This window comes from Amia ocellicauda, chromosome 3, assembly GCF_036373705.1.
Source record: "Amia ocellicauda isolate fAmiCal2 chromosome 3, fAmiCal2.hap1, whole genome shotgun sequence".
Lineage (NCBI taxonomy): Eukaryota > Metazoa > Chordata > Actinopteri > Amiiformes > Amiidae > Amia > Amia ocellicauda.
In genome coordinates this window covers 33,388,672-33,409,658 of record NC_089852.1, presented here as the reverse complement: position 1 = coordinate 33,409,658, position 20,987 = coordinate 33,388,672, and the positions used below count along the sequence as shown (strand labels likewise).

The 20,987-nt window shown below is 44.3% G+C and overlaps 1 protein-coding gene across 3 annotated transcripts in view; it reads left to right on the top strand.

Moving 5' to 3' along the window:
- LOC136746548 (beta-arrestin-1) overlaps nucleotides 1-20,987 on the top strand; it is a 103,318-nt gene that overhangs the window by 50,574 nt on the left and 31,757 nt on the right. For all 3 annotated transcript variants that reach the window (XM_066699122.1, XM_066699121.1, XM_066699123.1), the window contains 3 exons: nucleotides 11,273-11,303; nucleotides 18,486-18,546; nucleotides 18,681-18,725. In XM_066699122.1, coding sequence (XP_066555219.1) covers nucleotides 11,273-11,303; nucleotides 18,486-18,546; nucleotides 18,681-18,725 — 137 coding nt within the window. The remainder of the gene's footprint in view (nucleotides 1-11,272; nucleotides 11,304-18,485; nucleotides 18,547-18,680; nucleotides 18,726-20,987) is intronic.

The following is a 20,987-nucleotide window of genomic DNA, read 5'->3' as shown; positions in this document are numbered from 1 at the left end:
TGTATGGGGCTGCATAGCCGCAGACGAGTCAGGGTGCACATGCTGACCCCTGTCCACTGCCGAAAGCGCCTACAATGGGCACATGAGCATCAGAACTGGACCACGGAGCAATGGAAGAAGGTGGCCTGGTCTGATGAATCATGAGTTCAAGGTGTTGACTTGGCCTCCAAATTCCCCAGATCTTAATCCAAGGCAGGTGGTCATAATGTTATGGCTGATCAGTGTATATATGGAATAGACATATTTAATCTACAAAGGCTTTGCTGTTTCTTCCCAGTCTAGTGCATCTTCAGAGTAAGACTGTTCACTACAAGGTTTACATATTTGACATAATGACCAATTAATTTGTAAATGTTACTCAGACCGTATGTTACATTACTACCTGTGTCGCATGATTCTGAGACATTTTCAAAAAACAGTGTGAAGGAAATTAAGCTACAGTACATTGTTACCATATGATTTGTTTCCTTAACTGTTTCATAGATGTTAATAGATTTTCGTGTAAAAACTGCCAAACTGATTATGCTGATTTTGCAAAGGATGTGAAATGCTTTGGTAAATTTGGTTTTGTTTGCTGTGTATGTGTGTGTGTTGTTTGTAACTGTTCAGAAGCCTATTATTTAGTCACTATCTTATTCTATTTATTTATTAATCATTTTCAAAGTCCAAAATCCAGTTTCAACTCCAGCTCCAGCTCCAACTCCAAAACTTGAAAGTAGCCTATGGTTGCTTCCAAAGACTATTGTTGTATATTATAGGCTGTGGGAATTAGAAAGAGTGCAGCAAGAACAAACACATATTTCCCCCTGAAAGTATTGAACCTTTTTAGAGGACAGACCTCATTATTTTTCATGAGAATTGCAGTCTGGAAAATTATATCAGCATCCTTTGACCATTTGATTAATGAACAAGACTTGTGGGAATAAATATCAATGCAATATGTAATATGTTTTATTCATATTCACAGTTCTTGCTGCTGCTGCTTCTCTCTGTGTTTCAGTGGCTTTAGTAGCATAGCAAATGTAGGAATCCATGACTGTATACTATCATTATTTTTTCTGTATTCATATCTGCATCCCTAAAGCCTGGAGGCAGATAAAATGTAAAATATAATGTTAAAATTAAATACTATATAAAAATGATACATGATGATAACTCTGTCCATAAATTATTTAATTATTAATATTACTAACATTATGCATAGTAGTTTTTCTCAGATAAATCAGTTTGCATTCATGAAGTAAGGGGTATCATTTGTTTTCAAATGTGTCTTTGTTTCTATTGGCTGCCTTCACACTTTGTGTCCTAGGGCTCAATTAAATACAAAATGTTTGCAAGATGCAAGCACAAAAAGTTGTGGGAAAGTCGTGGGAGGGAATATTGCAGCACACCTTCTGGCTGTATTAAATATAAAATATCAGGACCTGCAAATGGGGAGGAGATACATTTTGCTGGTGTGGTTTCAGAAATGGGCAGGCAATGCAAAAACCACTGTGATCCAATCACATCAGTTGTTATTCAAGATAAAATAGATGGTCCCTGCAAGATTATTAATGGATTATTAATGGATGATTGACTGTGGCATTTATATATATATATTTCACATGCCGGTGTCACGGGTAGCAAGTAACACTAGCTCCCTTGTACCCAACTATGCCACTCCTATACCATTGTAAGAGGAAAAGGGACCTCAACTTCACTACTAATCCCACAGCTGTCTCAAACAGATCTCAGAACACCCAACACCCAACTCAGCCAGAGTTTCAAACAAATGTTTTATTTTCATTCATTCATACACTTTAACCCGAAGCTCGGAATTTGCATTGACCATCACAACATCAGTTACATTTGTATCACAAAGACATCTTGCACTAGACATTGAATAAGATTAAAACAGCAGGAAACAAAGGTTCAAGTAATAGAAGTACAGACAGCTCCTGGACAGTCTTACAATGTCACTCTCCCTCTCCAAGCCAGATCAGATCTTACTCTGAGGAGATTCAGAGGGGTTGTTTGATCGCTTAATGCTTTTCCCATCGCGCTGCTCTTCCTTTATTCTGAAGACTCCAAACAGGGAGTTGTCCAGACAGCATCATTACTAGGGCTGCAAAAGTAAATTAATTAATCAACCAATTGATAAATTAATGTCTATTACTACTTCAATTAATTGATTAATCAGATTAAAAAACATACATTTTAATTTTAATAAAAAAACAAATGTGAGTTTTTCCTCATCTTGCACAATGTCCTCTTTCAAACAACTTGAGATGGCAGATAGAAAATATTTTCAACAAATAGTGTTTTATAAAGTGCATGTAGCAACAGGTGTTTATACATTGTACATTTTTACATACTCTTCAGTTTCAAAGTTGCTAAACTATGTTGATAAATAATGATTAACAAAGGAAACATCCAATTCAGTGTTTACAGGCTTTGCTTCATCACTTGTTTTCAACAGCAGTCCAAGACTGGACTATGGAGGTAGAATGTATTTTTTCTGAAATGAGAGAGACAATATGAGTATGCAAAGTAGTTACATTTACATGCAAGCTGGATGCAATGATGCATCCTATTTTTACATGCATAAAAAGAGAAAAAAAATGATAGGTTGCGAATGCAACCCTGGTTATCTGAAAAAGGAAGCACTGCCCAAGGGGGAGGGGTTTCTGCGCACTGCCGTAGGAACCTGTTCGAAACATCACTCTATCAAAGCTGCCATTGGCCCCTGTGCTCGTCACTCAGAACAGGTCCCTTCCCACATCCTGTTCCATAAAACGCAGGTTCGTCCTCTTTTGCCGGGAGCCAAGGCTCCCACACGACCTTGCAACATTTGGGCAGTGCTTCCTTTTTCAGATAACCGGGTTGCATTCACATGCTTATGGAGGCAACTCTCTCTGGCACCAGTGTGGTGAGCATGGCAATGGAATCGTCTGCTGAGTTGGTGTCAGGTGGCTCTTCTCTCGATTGACCCAAAAGCGCAATTTGGAGATGCAGCCTAAAATCAGGTTTGTGTGTTTCTAAATCTGCTCCCTAGAGTGAGTACAAACCAGCCAGTCGTCTAGATACTTGAGGACGCTGACCCCCTGACAACGCAAGGGGGCGAACACGACGTCCATGCACTTGGAAAAAGTGCATGGGGCTAGCGACAGGCCGAAGGGGAGAAGAGCAAACTCGAACACTCGGCCCTCGAAGATAAAGAGGAGAAACTTCCTGACATCTTTCTTTGGCACAAGGAAGTATGGGGAATAGAATCCCTCGTGCTGCCCTGGTGGGGGCACTTTGCGGATTGCTCGCTTCTCCAGGAGAAGTTTGCACTGGGGGCATACAACAACTGGAACGCCTCTGCAACAAGTGGAGCGCCTAGCAGGCCCGCCGCTGTAAGTCTCCACCCGGCAACATTTATGTACACAGGGGCGCTGCGACACCAACCACATGCAACCTTGCTGTTGCTGGACTGAACACTGTGTATGCCGAGCACCAGGTGCTGGATACAAGTGCCGCGTAGGCCCGTAGGCTTAACCACACCGTGTGTGTCGGGGTTTCCCGGGGACACCGGGTGACGCGGAGTTCGGGGTCCGAGGGGGCCGAGCGTAGTATACCACCAGCCGTAGCGGGATCTAAAACCAAGGCCTACACGCAAGGACGGGGAGGGCTAGCAGAGCTCGTTCTCAGTGAACTGAGAGAGCGAGATCTCCTACAGCCGCAGCTGTGGGCTGTAGTGCGGGCGCAAGCCAGCAGAGGAGCACCTCACGCAGGCGAGATCTCTTACGACACACCGAGGCTCAGGCCAGGCAGCCGGGCCTTGGATTTTACAGCCCCTGCTAGCGCTCCTGCTGTGGAGGATAAACCCCTGTGGACAAAAAACCAGCACAGCAAGCAGTCGGAATATATGAGGCACTATATAAACAAGACTATTATTTTTAAAGTGTACTATTTGCAGCCGAAACTGAAACCGAAGCACACTGGAGCCTCAGAGCGTGGACGGAACAGAGTCGGATTAGCTATTAATAATAACTAAACAATACAAATAGACATGGAAGTAAACAGTGGTGACAGCACAGCCGTAAAGCCAACCAACCGAATAATAATAATTATTGTAAACAATAATAAGGGTCTAATGCACAGACAAGATACAGAGAGCTCATGTTCTTGGGTCCAGGCGAAGTGGCAAAAGAGGACGAACCTGTGCTGACGTCACATTATGCAACAGGAAGTAGAAGGGACCTGTTGTGATTGACGAGCGCAGGCGCCAATGGCAGCTTTGATAGAGTGACGTTTCAATCAAGTTCCTACGGCAGTGCGTAGAAACCCCTCCCCCTTGGGCAGTACCTCCAACTTGAAAGATAACTAGTGTGTGCATTCTCTATCCCACCTTGCACACTGAGTTCGTAATTGTCGTACGACGGTGAAACAAGTTCAATTCAATACAATTTTATGTGCATTAAAAATTACATTGACCAATATAGCATGAGAGGAAGATGTGGATTGGTGGAAAAGCATATGATCTGCGTGTCTAATCACGAAGAACTATACAACAGAGCAAATAAATACAGACAGACAATATATAGCAAGCTATCACTGAGGAGCTGGGCATGAATGGTACCTACTTATGTAGATTAAAGTGATTAAGCATTAATAACAAAAATGTGACTTACATTATTTACAAAGATTTGCACTTTCAAATAAATAGTTTAATGTTGAAACATGCACTTTGCGTTTGTGTCTTTATGGCGAGGTGTAGTTTGTGTGTGATACTTTTATTTATTTTTTTATTTGTAAAACTGATGCAAAATCTCCTTATTTCATCAGTAGCCTTTTTGCAAACTCAAAATGACAGGTGATAGAGCCTGCTCCACAGCTGTGGAATGCACTTCCAGAGGCTCTCAGAAGTGCCCCTACACTTAATAGTTTTAAGAAATTTCTTAAAACTCACCTTTTTTAAAAAAGTTTTTAAAGATCTGTTAGTTGCAAGTTTTTAAATCACCTTAGCCTTTTTTATTGCTTGCTGTCTTACTTACTTTCTTTGTTTTGTCTGTATGTACTGTCCTACTGTATAGCCTGTTTCTTACAGTACTGTTTATTTTGACTATCGTAGTGCTCTGGATATGAGAAGAGTACGTATAAATAAAATGAATTATTATTATTATTATTATTGTAGTTGAGGAGGTAAAGTAAAACAGTGGTGTATAGCTTGCGAAATGCACTCTAGTGCAAGAAACAGGAAAGGCTGTGTTCTTTGTGCAGTTTTAATGGATCCAATGTGCCATGTCTTTGACGGACAACTTTTCAGATGACGGAGTACAAATGACATGTCAGATCCAGTGTGCAATGGCCTTTACTGTGCTAAGCCCTTTTCATCCTCTGTCATCATGGCTCCAATGTGTTTGTCATGCTCCTGTGCCACATTTTACATCAAACTCTCTTTGAAGTGTTCAATGTAAAGTGCTCCCATACTACAGACAACTTACATGACTTTCCACAGGTGTAGCTGCAACCTCTGCCATCTTTAAATTTGATTTTTTTTTGTAGTTGTGCCCCACATAGACCTTACTAATTGACAATGAAATTCATTGCCATTGTCGGGGAGGGGAGAGCCGAGCTTCTCATTGTCATCCCATTGCTGACAGCTCTAAAAATAATCTTATGTTCATCATTACAACAATAAAAACCCTCTATTACACTTTTACTACACCCCCATCTAGAAGAGAACTTGCTGTCTGAGCTGGACATTACTGAGATCCTGCAGACTACGCCAAGTTTCACACGTGTTTGGTGTCATGGCTCTGGATTGCGGTCAGACGGTCTCATTTGTGGGCACTAGACAGTGTTAATGTTGGTAGTTGTTTCATGCTGGTGTTCTGGGAAGATTTTCCGTAAAAGCAGGGTCAGTATCTGGGTGGTCATTTAGCTGTCTTTCTCTACACTCCTTCATTCACTTCAACACTTCCTCCGTGCTTTTCCCTGCAGGTGCTTTGCAATGACTTTCATGGCAGTCTGTGACAAAGAGCAGCTTCATTTTGCCCAGCCTGACATGTGTGTGACATGGTGTATTCACCATCAGGAGGCGGATAAATGGATAGATGGGGAAAATGCATGGTCCTAAAATATCTCTTATTGTACATCACTCCTCACATGCTGTCACAATTGATAGACTGAGGGAAGAAGGTATTTGATCCCCTGCTGATTTTGTACGTTTGCCCACTGACAAAGAAATTATCAGTCTATCATTTTAATGGTAGGTGTATTTTAACAGTGAGAGAGAATAACAACAAAAAAATCCAGAAAAATACATTTCAAAAAAGTTATAAATTGATTTGCATGTTAATGAGGGAAATAAGTATTTGACCCCTTCGACTTAGTACTTGGTGGCAAAACCCTTGTTGGCAATCACAGAGGTCAGACGTTTCTTGTAGTTGGCCACCAGGTTTGCACACAGGAGGGATTTTGTCCCACTCCTCTTTGCAGATCCTCTCCAAGTCATTAAGGTTTTGAGGCTGACGTTTGGCAACTCGAACCTTCAGCTAACTGCACAGATTTTCTATGGGATTAAGGTCTGGAGACTGGCTAGGCCACTCCAGGACCTTAATGTGCTTCTTCTTGAGCCACTCCTTTGTTGCCTTGGCTGTGTGTTTTGGGTCATTGTCATGCTGGAATACCCATCCACGACCCATTTTCAATGCCCTGGCTGAGGGAAGGAGGTTCTCACCCAAGATTTGACGGTACATGGCCCCGTCCATCGTCCCTTTGATGCGGTGCAGTTGTCCTGTCCCCTTAGCAGAAATACACCCCCAAAGCATAATGTTTCCATCTCCATGTTTGATGGTGGGGATGGTGTTCTTGGGGTCATTCCTCCTCCTCCAAACACGGCGAGTTGAGTTGATGCCAAAGAGCTCGATTTTGGTCTCATCTGACCACAACACTTTCACACAGTTCTCCTCTGAATCATTCAGATGTTCATTGGCAAACTTCAGACGGGCCTGTACATGTGCTTTCTTGAGCAGGGAGACCTGGCGGGTGCTGCAGGATTTCAGTCCTTCACGGTGTAGTGTGTTACCAATTGTTTTCTTGGTGACTATGGTCCCAGCTGCCTTCAGATCATTAAGAAGATCCTCCCATGTAGTTCTGGGCTGATTCCTCACCGTTCTCATGATCACTGAAACTCCATGAGGTGAGATCTTGCATGGAGCCCCAGACCGAGGGAGACTGACAGTTATTTCGTGTTTCTTCCTTTTGCGAATAATCGCACCAACTGTTGTCACCTTCTCACCAAGCTGCTTGGCGATGGTCTTGTAGCCCATTCCAGCCTTGTGTAGGTCTACAATCTTGTCCCTGACATCCTTGGACAGCTCTTTGGTCTTGGCCATGGTGGAGAGTTTGGAATCTGATTGATTGATTGCTTCTGTGGACAGGTGTCTTTTATACAGGTAACGAGCCGAGATTAGGAGCACTCCATTTAAGAGAGTGCTCCTAATCTCAGATCGTTACCTGTATAAAAGACACCTGGGAGCCAGAAATCTTGCTGATTGATAGGGGATCAAATACTTATTTCCCTCATTAACATGCAAATCAATATATAACTTTTTTGAAATGCGTTTTTCTGTATTTTTTTGTTGTTATTCTGTCTCTCACTGTTAAAATACACCTACCATTAAAATTATAGACTGATCATTTCTTTGTCAGTGGGCAAACGTAAACAATCAGCAGGGGATCAAATGCTTTTTTCCCTCACTGTATGTATATTTGTTTTCATTATTACAGCAATTACAGCTGCAGGTCTCTTAGGGTACGTCTCTATAAGCTTGGCACATCTAGCCACTGGGGTTTTTGCCCATAATTCAAGGCAAAACTTCTCCAGCTCCTTCAAGTTGGATGGGTTCCGCTGGTGTATGGCAATCTTTGAGTCATACCACAGACTCTTAATTTTATTGAGGTTTTGGCTTTGACTAGGCCATTCCAAGACATTTAAATGTTTCCCCTTAAACCACTCGAGTGTTGCTTTAGCAGTATGCTAAGGGTCATTGTCCTGCTGGAAGGTGAACCTCCGTCCCTGTCTCAAATCTCTGGAAGACTGAAACAGGTTTCCCTCAAGAATTTCTCTGTATTGTGCGCCATCCATCATTCCTTCAATTCTGACCAGTTTCCCAGTCCCTGCCGATGGAAAACATCCCCATAGCATGGTGGTATTCTCGGGGTGATGAGAGGTGTTGGGTTTATGCCAGACATAGCGTTTTCCTTGATGGCCAAAAAGCTAAATTTTAGTCTCATCTGACCAGAGTACTTTCTTCCATATGTTTGCGGAGTCTCCCACATGACTTTTGGCGAACAGCAAACATGTTTGCTTATTTTTTCCTTTAAGCAATGGCTTTTTTCTGTCCACTCTTCCGTAAAGCCCAGCTCTCTGTGGAGTGTATGGCTTAAAGTGGTCCAATGGACAGATACTCCAATCTCTGCTGTGTATCTTTGCAGCTCCTTCAGGGTTATCTTTGGTCTCTTTGTTGTCTCTCTGATTAACGCCCTTCTTGCCTGTTCCGTGAGTTTTGGTGGGCAGCCCTCTATTGGCAGGTTTGTTGTGGTGCCATAATAATGGATTTAATGGTGCTCCATGGGATATTTAACGTTTTTGATATTTTTTATAACCCAACCCTGATCTGTACTTCTGCATAACTTTGTCCCTGGCCTGTTTGGACAGCTCCTTGGTCTTCATGGTGCCGCTTGCTTGGTGGTGTTGCAGACTCTAGGGCATTTCAAAACAGGTGTATATGTACTGAGATCATGTGACAGATCATGTGACACTTTGATTGCACACAGGTGGACTTGATAAAACTAATTATGTGACTTCTGAAGGTAATTGGTTGCACCAGATCTTATTTAGGGGCTTCATAGCAAAGGGGGTGAATACATATGCACGCACCACTTTTCTGTTTTTTATGTTTTAGAATTTTTAAAAAAAGTATTTTTTTTTATTTCACTTCACCAATTTGGACTATTTTGTGTATGTCCATTACATGAAATCCAAATAAAAATCCATTTAAATTACAGGTTGTAATGCAACAAAATAGGAACAATGCCAAGGGGGGTGAATACTTCCACAAGGCACTGTATATATACACCGGTCGGCCATAACATTATGACCACTGACAGGTGAAGTGAATAACACTGATAATCTTGTTATCATGGCACCTGTCAGTGGGTGGGATATATTAGGCAGCAAGTCCTCAAAGTTGATGTGTTAGAAGCAGGAAAAATGGGCAAGCGTAAGGATCTGAGCGACTTTGACAAGGGCCAAATTGCGATGGCTAGACGACTGGGTCAGAGCATCTCCAAAACTGCAGCTCTTGTGGGGTGTTCCCAGTCTGCAGTGGTCAGTACCTATCAAAAGTGATCTAAGGAAGGAAAAAGGTCATGGGCGGCCAAGGCTCATTGATGCACGTGGGGAGCGAAGGCTGGCCTGTGTGGTCCGATCCAACAGACGAGCTACTGTAGCTCAAATTGCTGAAAAAGTTAATGCTAATTCTGATAGAAAGGTGTCAGAACACACAGTCCATCTCAGTTTGTTGCGTATGGGGCTGCGTAGCCGCAGACCTGTCAGGGTGCCCATGCAAACCCCTGTCCACTGCCGAAAGCGCCTACAATGGGCATGTGAGCATCAGAACTGGACCACGGAGCAATGGAAGAAGGTGGCCTGGTCTGATGAATCATGAGTTCAAGGTGTTGACTTGGCCTCCAAATTCCCCAGATCTTAATCCAATCGAGCATCTGTGGGATGTGCTGGCCAAACAAGTCCGATCCATGGAGGCCACAATTCGCAACTTACAGGAGTTAAAGGATCTGCTGCTAACGTCTTGGTGCCAGATACCACAGCACACCTTCAGAGGTCTAGTGGAGTCCATGCCTCGATGGGTCAGGGCTGTTTTGGCGGCAAAAGGGGGACCTACACAATATTAGGCAGGTGGTCATAATGTTATGGCTGATCGGTGTATATATGGAATAGACATATTTAATCTACCAAGGCTTTGCTGTTTCTTCCCAGTCTAGTGCATCTTCAGAGTAAGACTGTTCACTACAAGGTTTACATATTTGACATAATGACCAATTAATTTGTAAATGTTACTCAGACCGTATGTTACATACCTACCTGTGTTGCATGATTCTGAGACATTTTCAAAAAAACAGTGTCAAGGAAATTAAGCTACTGTACTTCATTTCTTGCTATGTGAGTGACTGAAAGGGAAAGATGGCAAAAAGGAGAAGGTGGGTGCCACATTATTTAAATCCATTAAATAACATAGGATCAAGTCTCTCATGAGAAGGCTACAGTGCAATTGGATCTATTAAACTATTATGCATCTTTATGTGTTGCTATAGTGTATAAGTAGGATGTATACCACTCATCCAGATCAATTCTAACATAAAAGCAACTTTTAAAACTTGAAAATGTGAAACATATCAAATAATGGTGGATGTCAAAAGCCAGCATGTATGTGGTGTGTCATATCTTCCTGGATAGCAGAAAAACAACAAGATTACAGGATTTGGCAACTGTAGTCATTATTAGCAATTCAACTGACTTAATGTTTCTTACCCCATATACTTTACATGGGTTCCACCGGGTTTGCCAAGAGCACTGACATGTAAAACTATTTTAATACGGGTCAGTGCAGCAACCTAATGGTGTGACCTAGAATGAACAGTGATGTCACCAGCGAATGAGAGCATGCAGTGCTAAACAGCCAGGGAACACAAGTCTAACCCAGCAAGAATTTGGCTGATAAATTACCTGTTCATTTCATTAGAGACCTTAGCATTTCTATTTCTAAGGTCAATGTGCTGTGTGTGTGTTCATAACAATATGTCTTTACTGGAAGTGAAGTTGTAACCTATGCATATTTAAAGGCATGTCTTTAAGGGGTCTAAATGATTAATGTATTTAATTCACAACAAAGTTCCAAGGTTTTGGAAGCACAAATTCTGTAAGTCATCTGAAGAAACGATTGAAAGCAAACAACAACCTCTGCATGTAAATTGCATTGAAAACCCAGCTTTGGCTTAGGTTTTTCCAACTCAAACAGCTATAAAAGTAAAGCTCTATCAATGCATGTGGAACAGATGTTAAATACAAAGTCATTTTTACTGCTTATTGTTAATCACTTCAAGCTCCAATTTAAAGAATATCATTTGGTTATTATCCATAAGACTGAAAGATAAATAGACCAAGGAAAACAATGTAACAGGTACCAAAAGTGTAACTGCTCCCCTTTCCTTACTTTTCCAGGGTCTTCAAGAAAGCAAGTCCAAATGGAAAGGTAAGATTTGCCACTTTACTAAACCTCAGCTTCTAGTATACTAATACACAGTACATTACACATAATTCAAAACAAACAAAAAAACTAAACTGAAATAAACACGCAATATTTAAAAGTTAAAGTGTAAAATGCAAATGTGTTGTAACATTTTGTGATGGGAAACTTTTAAAAGTTTTCATATGGAAATAAATAATACATACATACATACATACATACATACATACATACATACATACATAAAATACTCCTCTTGAAGTATTGTAATCCTTACAAAGTGAAGATATTCCTGTGGCTCTGTGAAAAGCTGCCCCTAAAACACCATTACTACCTACTCCGCTACCGTATGTTCCATATTCTCAGCCTGTTTGTGCTGGGGATTGAAAAAAGCACAGCCCAGTGCTCTCATTCTGTTTCAAGAGCTCACGTCCCTTTTAATGGACCTGAAGCATTGCCATAGCTTTCACAGCTGGACCCATCAGATACATGCCTGGAGTAGGCTAGGCAAGCATCTTTTCTCTTTATGCTAGTGATGCGCCCCCCCCAAGGTTATTATATAATTAAGTGATCTACGCCAAACGTTATACACAAGTGTAGATAATATTCCAGTTCACAAAGTGATATAAAGTCAGTTAAAAAAGCAGCACAAAAGAATAAAACTCTTAAAAATAAACCAACAAACTAAAGTGGAAACAAAACAGTGGCCAGCACATTTCCTATAAAAGAAAGAAAAACAAGCTTGACCACCAACATAATTCAAACAATACCAAAGTCATAAAATTACCTTGGGTGAACCACAACAAAATAAATCAGCCTTCACTCCAACCCATTCAACCTATAGATACCCTTAACAAAAGAATAAACAAACCTAAAAAAACAAAAAAACGCAACTATCTTTACCCCTAGCAGCAAAGAGACCAGTACGAACAGCAGTTCATTGTGTCAATGAAGGCTGCAAGGGTTGATTATATACACCCGTCATTGCTTAAACAAATTAAATAATTTAAGCAATAATTAGCAAGGTGTGGTCTCACATGCTACACTAGCATGCATGCATTTCTCTCAAAATGTTCATTATACTTTTGCAGGTGTGCATTGTCATATGTGCTACTGTAATTGAGATCATGATGTATGAGCTCGTTACTGTGATGCCATCCCTTTCTGAGTGAGGTTAAGGGCTCAGTACCCCAACATCAAGGGACCTGTCTTTTGGCCTAGTGGTTTTGTCCCCCTGCTGGTGAGGTTGTGTGGGTCAGGCGCTCGGAGATGTGCCTGAGACGGTGTTTTGAATCTGAGCAGGGGTCTGACCTCACCAGCTACACAGCTCAAATGAAAAATCACTGTTTATTTATCATATTTTTTTTAATATCCTTGGAAATTCAATTTTAAACATAAATTGATAATTATTATCCATTGAATAACTATTAAATACCCAGAGTGCAGGAGATTCATATGATGTAGGGTCAGAAAACTGATCATTCCTTTATTCTCAAGGTCCAAGCTCTTGGAACTGATTTTGCATTGGCTAGAAAATCAATGAATGCCACATATTGAAAATACTTTTTTTTTAAACTTTGAGAGGCAGATTCGTTCTAACCACAATCATTTATTCAATGAAACATTGTACAATATCAATAGAGTCAGGCAATGATAAGTCACACACAGGGATGTTGAATTTTATAGAAAATTGTACATTATCTCCCCAGTTTCTATAATTTTAACAGGTTGTTGAAAGACTTTTCAGACCTGTCTATCTACTTTATAACACTGTAGTGAATCACAAATCAAAATATAATACATTTAAAAAATCATCTCATCACTTTGCAGTACAGCAGTCGTATAATAATGGCTTTGCCTTGGAAGGAAAAAAAAAAAAAAAAGAAGTGTAACCTGATTTATATCTTGATGGCTAGTTCTAAGAAAAGGCCATCATGCAGTGAAATCCCAATGACTCAATATATTACCCACATTCTCTTTTACAATTGAACTCTTGTTGAATGAAAAGGAGTTCAAAGATGTTTTGGTATTGTGTACAGAAAACCCAGTCGTTATCTTTCAAGTCGGAAGCACTTCCCAAGGGGGAGGGGTTTCTGCACACTGCAGTAGGAACCTGATCGAATGTTACTCTATCAAAGCTGCCATTGGCCCCTGCGCTCATCACTCAGAACAGGTCCCTTCCCACATCCTGTTCCATAAAACGTGACATCAGCGCAGGTTCGTCCTCTTTTGCCACTTCGCCTGGACCGAGAATGTGAGCTCTCTGTGTCTTGTCTGTGCATTAGACTTATTATTATTATTATTGTTTTTACAATAATTATTATTATTATCTGGTTGGTTGGCTTCACGGCTGTGCTGTCACCACCATTTATTTCTGTGTCTATTTGTATTGTTTTAGTTATTATTATTGACAACTAACCTGACTGTGTTCTGTCCGCGCTCCGGGGCTCCAGTGTGCTTCAGTTTCAGTTTCAGCCACAAATAGCACACTTTAAAAATAATAGTCATGTTTATGTAGTGCCTTATATATTCCGACTGCTTGCTGTGTTGGTTTTTTGTCCACAGGGCTTTTTCCTCCACAGCAGGAGCGCTAGCAATGGCAGTAAAATCCAAGGCCTGGCTGCCTACCCTGAGCCTCCCTTCCAGGGCGTGGTGTGGACGTGAGCGAGGGACCCATTGCAGTGTGCGAAATCGACACTCTCCTGCAGAAGCGAGCAATCCACAAAGTGCCCCTGCCGGGGCAGCACAAGGGATTTTATTCCCCATACTTCCTTGTGCCCAAGAAAGATGGTGGTTTCCACCCCATCTTGGTTCTGAAGCGCCTGAACCACTACCTCAAAGTGTTGCACTTCAAGATGCTAAACCTGCGCACCATGTCCCAGGCCATCAAGCCTGGCGATTGGTTCAACACGGTGGATCTGAAAGATGCATACTTTCACATTCCCATTGCGCAGGCACACAGGAAGTTTCTCTGCTTCACCTTCAAGGGCCGAGCGTTCAAGTTTGCTGTTCTCCCCTTCGGCCTGCCGTGGAGTCCGAGGCAGGTGGACAGAGCCAGAACGGGCCCTCCATATCAACATCCTGGAGTTACAAGCCGTACTCCTTGAACTGTCTAATTTCCTGCTGGTCTTGCGGGACAGATATGTGCAGGTTTGGACAGACAACACAGCAGTGGTTGCCTATATCAACAGGCAAGGGGTTCTCCAGTCGCGCAGACTGTACTGTCTAGCATGCCGTCTGCTTCTGTGGGCGCAGCCACGGTTCTGCTCCATCAGAGCAGTTCACCTCCCAGGTCTGGCCAACACAGCGGCGGACCTCCTCTCTCGGGGAGGCCCGCCGGTCTCGGAATGGCCCCTCCTCCCGTCTGTGACACAGCAACTGTGGAGCCGGTTCAGCAGAGCGGATGTGGATCTCTTTGCCTCGGCAGAGTCCACACACTGCCCACTACGGTTCTCCGTCCAAGGCCGCTCAAGAACCCTAGGGATTGACGTGCTAGCCCACACGTGGCCGTGCTGTCTCCTTTAAGCGTTCCCACCGTTCCCCCTTCTCCCAGTGGTCCTGGAGAAGGTCAAGAAAGAACGAGTGACAGTTGTGCTGATAGCTCCTCGGTGGCCTCGCAGATCCTGGTTCGCAGACCTGATCGCCCTCATCAATGGAGAGCCTTGGCAGCTCCCAGTGAGAGCGGACTTGTTGTTCCAGGTGCAGGGCACGCTTTGGCACCCCAATCCGGGCCTCCTCCAGCTCTGGGCCTGGCCCCTGAGTGGGAGCGACTGATTGCCTGGGGTCTGTCAGATGCGGTAGTAGCCACTATTCAGTCGGCGAGAGCTCCCTCTACGAGGTCGCAGTATTCCTGGGGGACGTTTAGCACCTGGTGCCAAGATGGCGGTCAAGACCCAATTAATTGCCCCATCGGGGTCATATTGCAATTTCTGCAAGAGCTGTTGAACCAGGGCAAGTACCCGTCCATGCTCAAAGTGTATCTGGTGGCCATCTCCGCATGCCATGTCCGGATTGATGGCGAGCCCCCTGGGTCTCATTTCCTGGCTGTGCAGTTTTTAAAGGGAGCTCGACGGCTGCAGCTTCTTCGCACCCCTTCACTGCCCGCATGGCGTCTTGATGTAGTGCTGGACGCGCTTTCCCAAGCCCCATTTGAGCCACTGAACTCAGCTGAGCTGAAGCTAGTGTCACTTAAGACTGCGTTTTTGCTGGCAATCACCTCTGCAAGACGCGTGAGGGAGTTACACGCCCTGTCCGTACACCCATCGTATGTCCGTTTTGCGGGAGATGGCTCCAGGGTCACGCTACGGCCTAACCCTGCATTCCTCACGAAAGTGCTGTCTCCATTCCATGTGAACAGGCCTATTGAGTTGATGACCTTTCATTCTCCTCCCTTCGCTTTCATTGCAAGAGAGTTGGCTTCACCTGCTCTGCCCTGTGCGGGCCCTCAGATGCTATTTCGAACACACTAAGGACATTCGACGCTCAGAACAACTGTTTGTGTCTTATGGAGCGCAGACACAGGACCAGGCGCTTTCAAAGCAGTGACTCTCACATTTGATTGTGGACACCATTAACATGGCCTACGAGTCTACCGGGACCCCGGTGCCTGATCACTTGGTGGCCCACTCGACTCGAGGCGTTGCCACATCTTGGGCCCTTTTTCAAGGTGCCCCCTTGGCAGACATTTGTGCGGCTGCAGCTTGGGCATCTCCTCTTACATTTTCCCGGTTCCACAGGTTGGATGTGACGGAACCAGTCTCTTCCATTGGGAACCCGGTGTTGGCTGCAGTCAAGCTCCAGTAGCCTACAGGCTCTGGCTCTTGCATTTTTCCTCTCCCAGTCTGCCCCTGTTAAGTGCATCCTGAGGGAACTAGTGAACCATGTTTTTCCCTTCCATCAGCGTGAGCTGCTCCTGGATGTACTGACAGCCCTGTCGATATGTTCCCAGGGTCTGTCATGTGGCCTACAGGCACGTTGCCTTACGAGGCCGCCCTGTATATAGTTCGTTCATTATACATTGTGTTGCGGTGGTGCATGCTTCTGGCCGGTACCCCACTCTGTATATATATAAATTGTGTTAAACAGCAGGACTGTGGCTCCGTATGACCTGTGCAGCATGGAGCAAGGGGACCGCTGCTGTTATCCTCTAGCAGGGGGCGCTTGAGTTTCTCCAGTGCCCCGCTGTGTACATAGTTAATTTATTCACACGGTGAGAGCTGTAGTTGCCCTGCGCTAGCTGCGCCATTTGGCAGGTGTCAACTGCTCCTGTGTTTCCACGTGTGGCATATGGGTCGGCTCCTGAGCAGGCTCCTGTGCCTCGTGGTGTATATAGTTAGTTTGTACGTAATCTACTTGTCAGCACAGTGGAGCTATTCAGTTGAGTTGGATGCTCCTGTGCTGTGCGCAGGTGGCATGAATGTTCCTGTTGCCACATGATATATATTGTTGTTCATTTGTACAACATTGTAGAGCTGGTGTGGCCTCGCTCCTAGCTGGGACTAGTGGAGCAAGCGGCCAATGCTCCCATGTTATGCGAAGAGTGCATGAACGGTTTCCTGCACACCGCAATGTTATAGTTTAATTGTCATGGTAGAGCCGCTGTTGTCCTGCATTAGCTGCACTAATAGGTGACAACTGCTCCTGTGTCACGTGGTGGTGCATGATTTGCTTCCCGCACCCCGTGATGTGTTTAGTTGTTAAGTCCAGCTTTAGCTACTCGGTGAACTAGCCAGCTGTGTGTTATTCAGTGGGTCTGTGGCCTTGATCCTGCAGGATCAGGGGTCCGCTGCCACGTTAATGCGCAGAAGGCACACAAGTTGCTTGATTGCCCACGCCATATTTTGTGCAAGTAGATATACGGCCTCACTCCTAGATGCACTAGTAGAGCAGCCGGCCTTGCTATTGTAAGTGGAGGGTGTAAGAGTTGACCTCTGTAACCCCGCTTTGTATATGCTGATTACAGACAGTCCCCGTTAGAGTGTGACTGCGGTCCTCGCTCCTGGACAGGCCAGTTTGGCCCCAAGGGGCATCTGTGGCTCCTGTCTGGAATTGTATTCCTGATGCTCCTAGCGTTGCACCTCTGGTCAGGCTCCCTTATCAGCTTGCTGCCTCCTCCCTTGCGACGGTTTTGTTATACAGTAACCCCTCCCCCTTGGGCAGTGCTTCAGACTTGAAAGATAGCGATAGGTTGCATATGCAACCCCGGTTATCTGAAAAAGGAAGTACTGCCCAAGGGTTGCAAGGTTGAGTGGGAGTCCTGGCTCCCGGCAAAAGAGGATGAACCTGCGCTGACGTCACGTTTTATGGAACAGGATGTGGGAAGGGTCCTGTTCTGATTGACGAGCACAGGGACCAATGGCAGCTTTGACAGAGTGACGTTTTGATCAGGTTCCTACGGCAGTGCGCAGAAACCCCTCCCCCTTATGCTTCCTTTTTCAGATAACTGGGGTTGCATACGCAACCTATTGTTTTTGCATCTAGATTTTACATATATATTTAGTAATGGAGATCATGATTATGAGACAACACTGGTTTTTGTGAAGGCAGTGCTCTTGTAGAGAATATGAAACAGGGGCTCTCGAGTCATCTGTGGGATTTTGTGATTCCCTAGCTGTCAGATCTGTTAAATAATTTTCTTCTGAGGGCAACCTACAGATGATCAATACCGTAGAAAATAAATACAATTATTAATTAATGATGTTGCCCATTGCCCAGGTGTGTTTCATTTGTCTTTTTAAAAACTGCCTGTAAAAATTAATGATATTGCCCATTGCCCAGGTGTGTTTCATTTGTCTTTTTAAAAACTGCCTGTAAGAATGACTAGTCATTCTTACGCGACAACTAATTTTTTTAACAAGTTGTCCGAACTAAACACACACTAACACCTGGTTGCGGAAAAGAACATCATAAACCATAAACATTGCCTTTAGAAACCCCTATTAAGATGCATACAAGAGTAAAACATGAAGATGAAATTAAACAACAGTCAGAAAATTAAGTGTCAGAGATATCAGTAATAATATCAGAGAACGAATGTAGAAAATGTACCAAATTACTGAAAGGTAATCTTGTTCTGCTAAAGAACCATACATCACAACTCCAACGTGTTAAGTCAAGGTTAAGGTGTAAATGAATGCCAGCTTTACAGAATTAATATATGTTAATATATCATCGTCCTTATTTTCTCAGCTTACAGTTTATCTCGGGAAAAGGGACTTTGTTGATCATGTGGACCTAGTGGAACCTGTCGGTAAGCATATATGTCTATTGGGATTAACTATATATACCATGCAGGAATTAAAGATTATTGAGGAACAATACAGAATATTATACAAGTGGACGTGGTGCTAAATTACCTGTCATCCCTGGTATTCTGTCTTCCAGATGGAGTTGTTTTGATTGATCCCGAATACCTAAAAGAAAGAAAAGGTGAGGAAGAAAAATTAATAATAATAAAGCTCAGTGTATAGGATCTAATGACTCTTTTTAGATAGATCAAATTTAAACACTTATCAGATTTGCAGATTAAACGTATACGTAAAAACTGGACACAATACGCAGGGAGAGAGTCTTTGATTTCGGTGGTGTCCGGGCTTTATTTGGGTTCACATGAGTCCAGCAGTAATACACAAAAAAGGGGGGAAAAACAAGGCAAAAACAAACACACAAACATCCACACAAACAGGGGGCTCCGGGCAGTCAGGGTAGTAGTGTTAGACCTCCTTCTCAATGCTTAGCTTCCTGCTCCTGGGAAAGGAGAGGGATTAAATAGACGGAGCACAGCTGCCGCTGACGTCACATTCGCCACGGTGCTCATTGCCCGCAGCCGTGAGTCCGCAGCCTGTTTGTGAGGGAGCGGACAACACGACAGCATCCTGTCACACACCCCCCCCCCAGAAAAGGATCGCCCGACAGGCGGGCCGGGAGAGAGAGAGAGAGAGAGAGGAGGGAGAAGAGGAAGGGACAAGGATGGCAAGGGAAAGAGACGGGAGAGGAAGTCCGGTATTGAGGTGTTGAGGGCTGGAGCGGTGACAGACTTGGAAGCTGAAGTCCTGCAGGGCGAGATACCACCGGGTGATGCGGTGGTTGGAGTCCTTCATGCGGTGGAGCCACTGCAGGGGGGCGTGGTCCGTTTCCAGGGTGAAGGGACGCCCCAGGAGGTAATAGCGGAGTGTCTTGACAGCCCACTTAATGGCGAGACACTCCTTCTCAATTGTGCTATATTTACGCTCCTGGGGGGATAGTTTTTTACTTAGATAGACAATCGGGTGTTCCTGGCCCCCAAAATTCTGGGAAAGGACCGCGCCCACTCCAACTTCTGAGGCGTCAGTCTGTAAAATAAAGGGGAGAGAGAAATCAAGACATTTCAATACCGGTTGTTGGCAGAGGCAGTCCATAATAGCCTGGAAAGCCACCGGGCACTGCTCCGTCCACTAGATCGTATCTGGAGCACTTTTTCATGTCAGTTCGGTCAGGGGGTAAGCCAGGGTGGCAAAGTCTGGTAGAAACCAGCGATAATATCCGGCAAACCCCAAAAACTGCAGAACTTCCTTTTTGGACTTAGGAGGTGGACAGGAGGCGATAGCGGTTAACTTGTCAACGACTGGCCGTACCTGCCCCCCCCCAAGAGGTACCCCAGATACCTGGTCTCCCTCCTCAAAACTGCGCACTTGCCTGGGTTTGCCATGAGCCCCGCCTGCTGAAGGGACTGGAGCACAGCTGCTATGTGGACGAGGTGGCTATTCCAGTCCTTAATGGAATCTTCCAAGTAAGCAGAGGCATATCGCTGGTGGGGCAGGAGCACATAGTCCATCAGCCTTTGGAAAGTGGCCGGGGCTCCATGCAGCCCAAAAGGCATAGTGCGGAACTGGTACAAACCCAGAGGAGTGGAGAAAGCGGTTTTCTCTCTGGACGCTGGACTGAGGGGGATTTGACAGTATCCCTTGGTTAGGTCCAGTGTCGTAAAATAGTGAGCAGTGCCCAGTCGGTCCAGCAACTCGTCCACACAGGGCATCGGATAGGCATCAAACCTAGACACCGCATTGAGCTCCCTATAATCAATGTAGAATCTATTGCTGCCATCAGGCTTTGGCCTATACGACTACACCACTCCGACTGTGACTTCTCTATGACTCCCAGCTCCAACATCTTTTGCACTTATGCATTAACAGCCTGCTTTTTGTAATAGGGGTTAAGATAGGGTTTGACACGCATGCAGGTGTCCGGTGCCGTGTGAATGTAGTGTTCAATGAGAGGTGTGAGCCCGGGTAAGTGAGAAAAGACATACTGGAAGCTGCTTAATAAAGAGCGAACCTGATGTTTTTGGGTGTTTGTTAATTTGGGATCAATGCGAACCTCAGAAACAGTGGGTTCAGACTCTGTATTTTGAGAGGAACTAGGAACACATAATGCTTCCTCCTCTCGCCACTTCTTCAGCATGTTGAGGTGGTAGACCTGCTTATCTCTCCGACGATCCAGGTGACACACCTCATAATTGACCTCACCTAAGTGGTGTGTGACTACAAAGGGTCCTTGCCACTTAGCCAGCAGCTTAGACGTTGAAGTTGGGAGTAACACCTTCTCCCCCAGTGTGAACAATCGTAACCAGGCTCCCCTGTTGTACAAATGCTGTTGTCGGCTTGAGCCAGCAATGGCAGGCGTCCCACAGCTGTTGCGTGAAGGCCCGGGGGC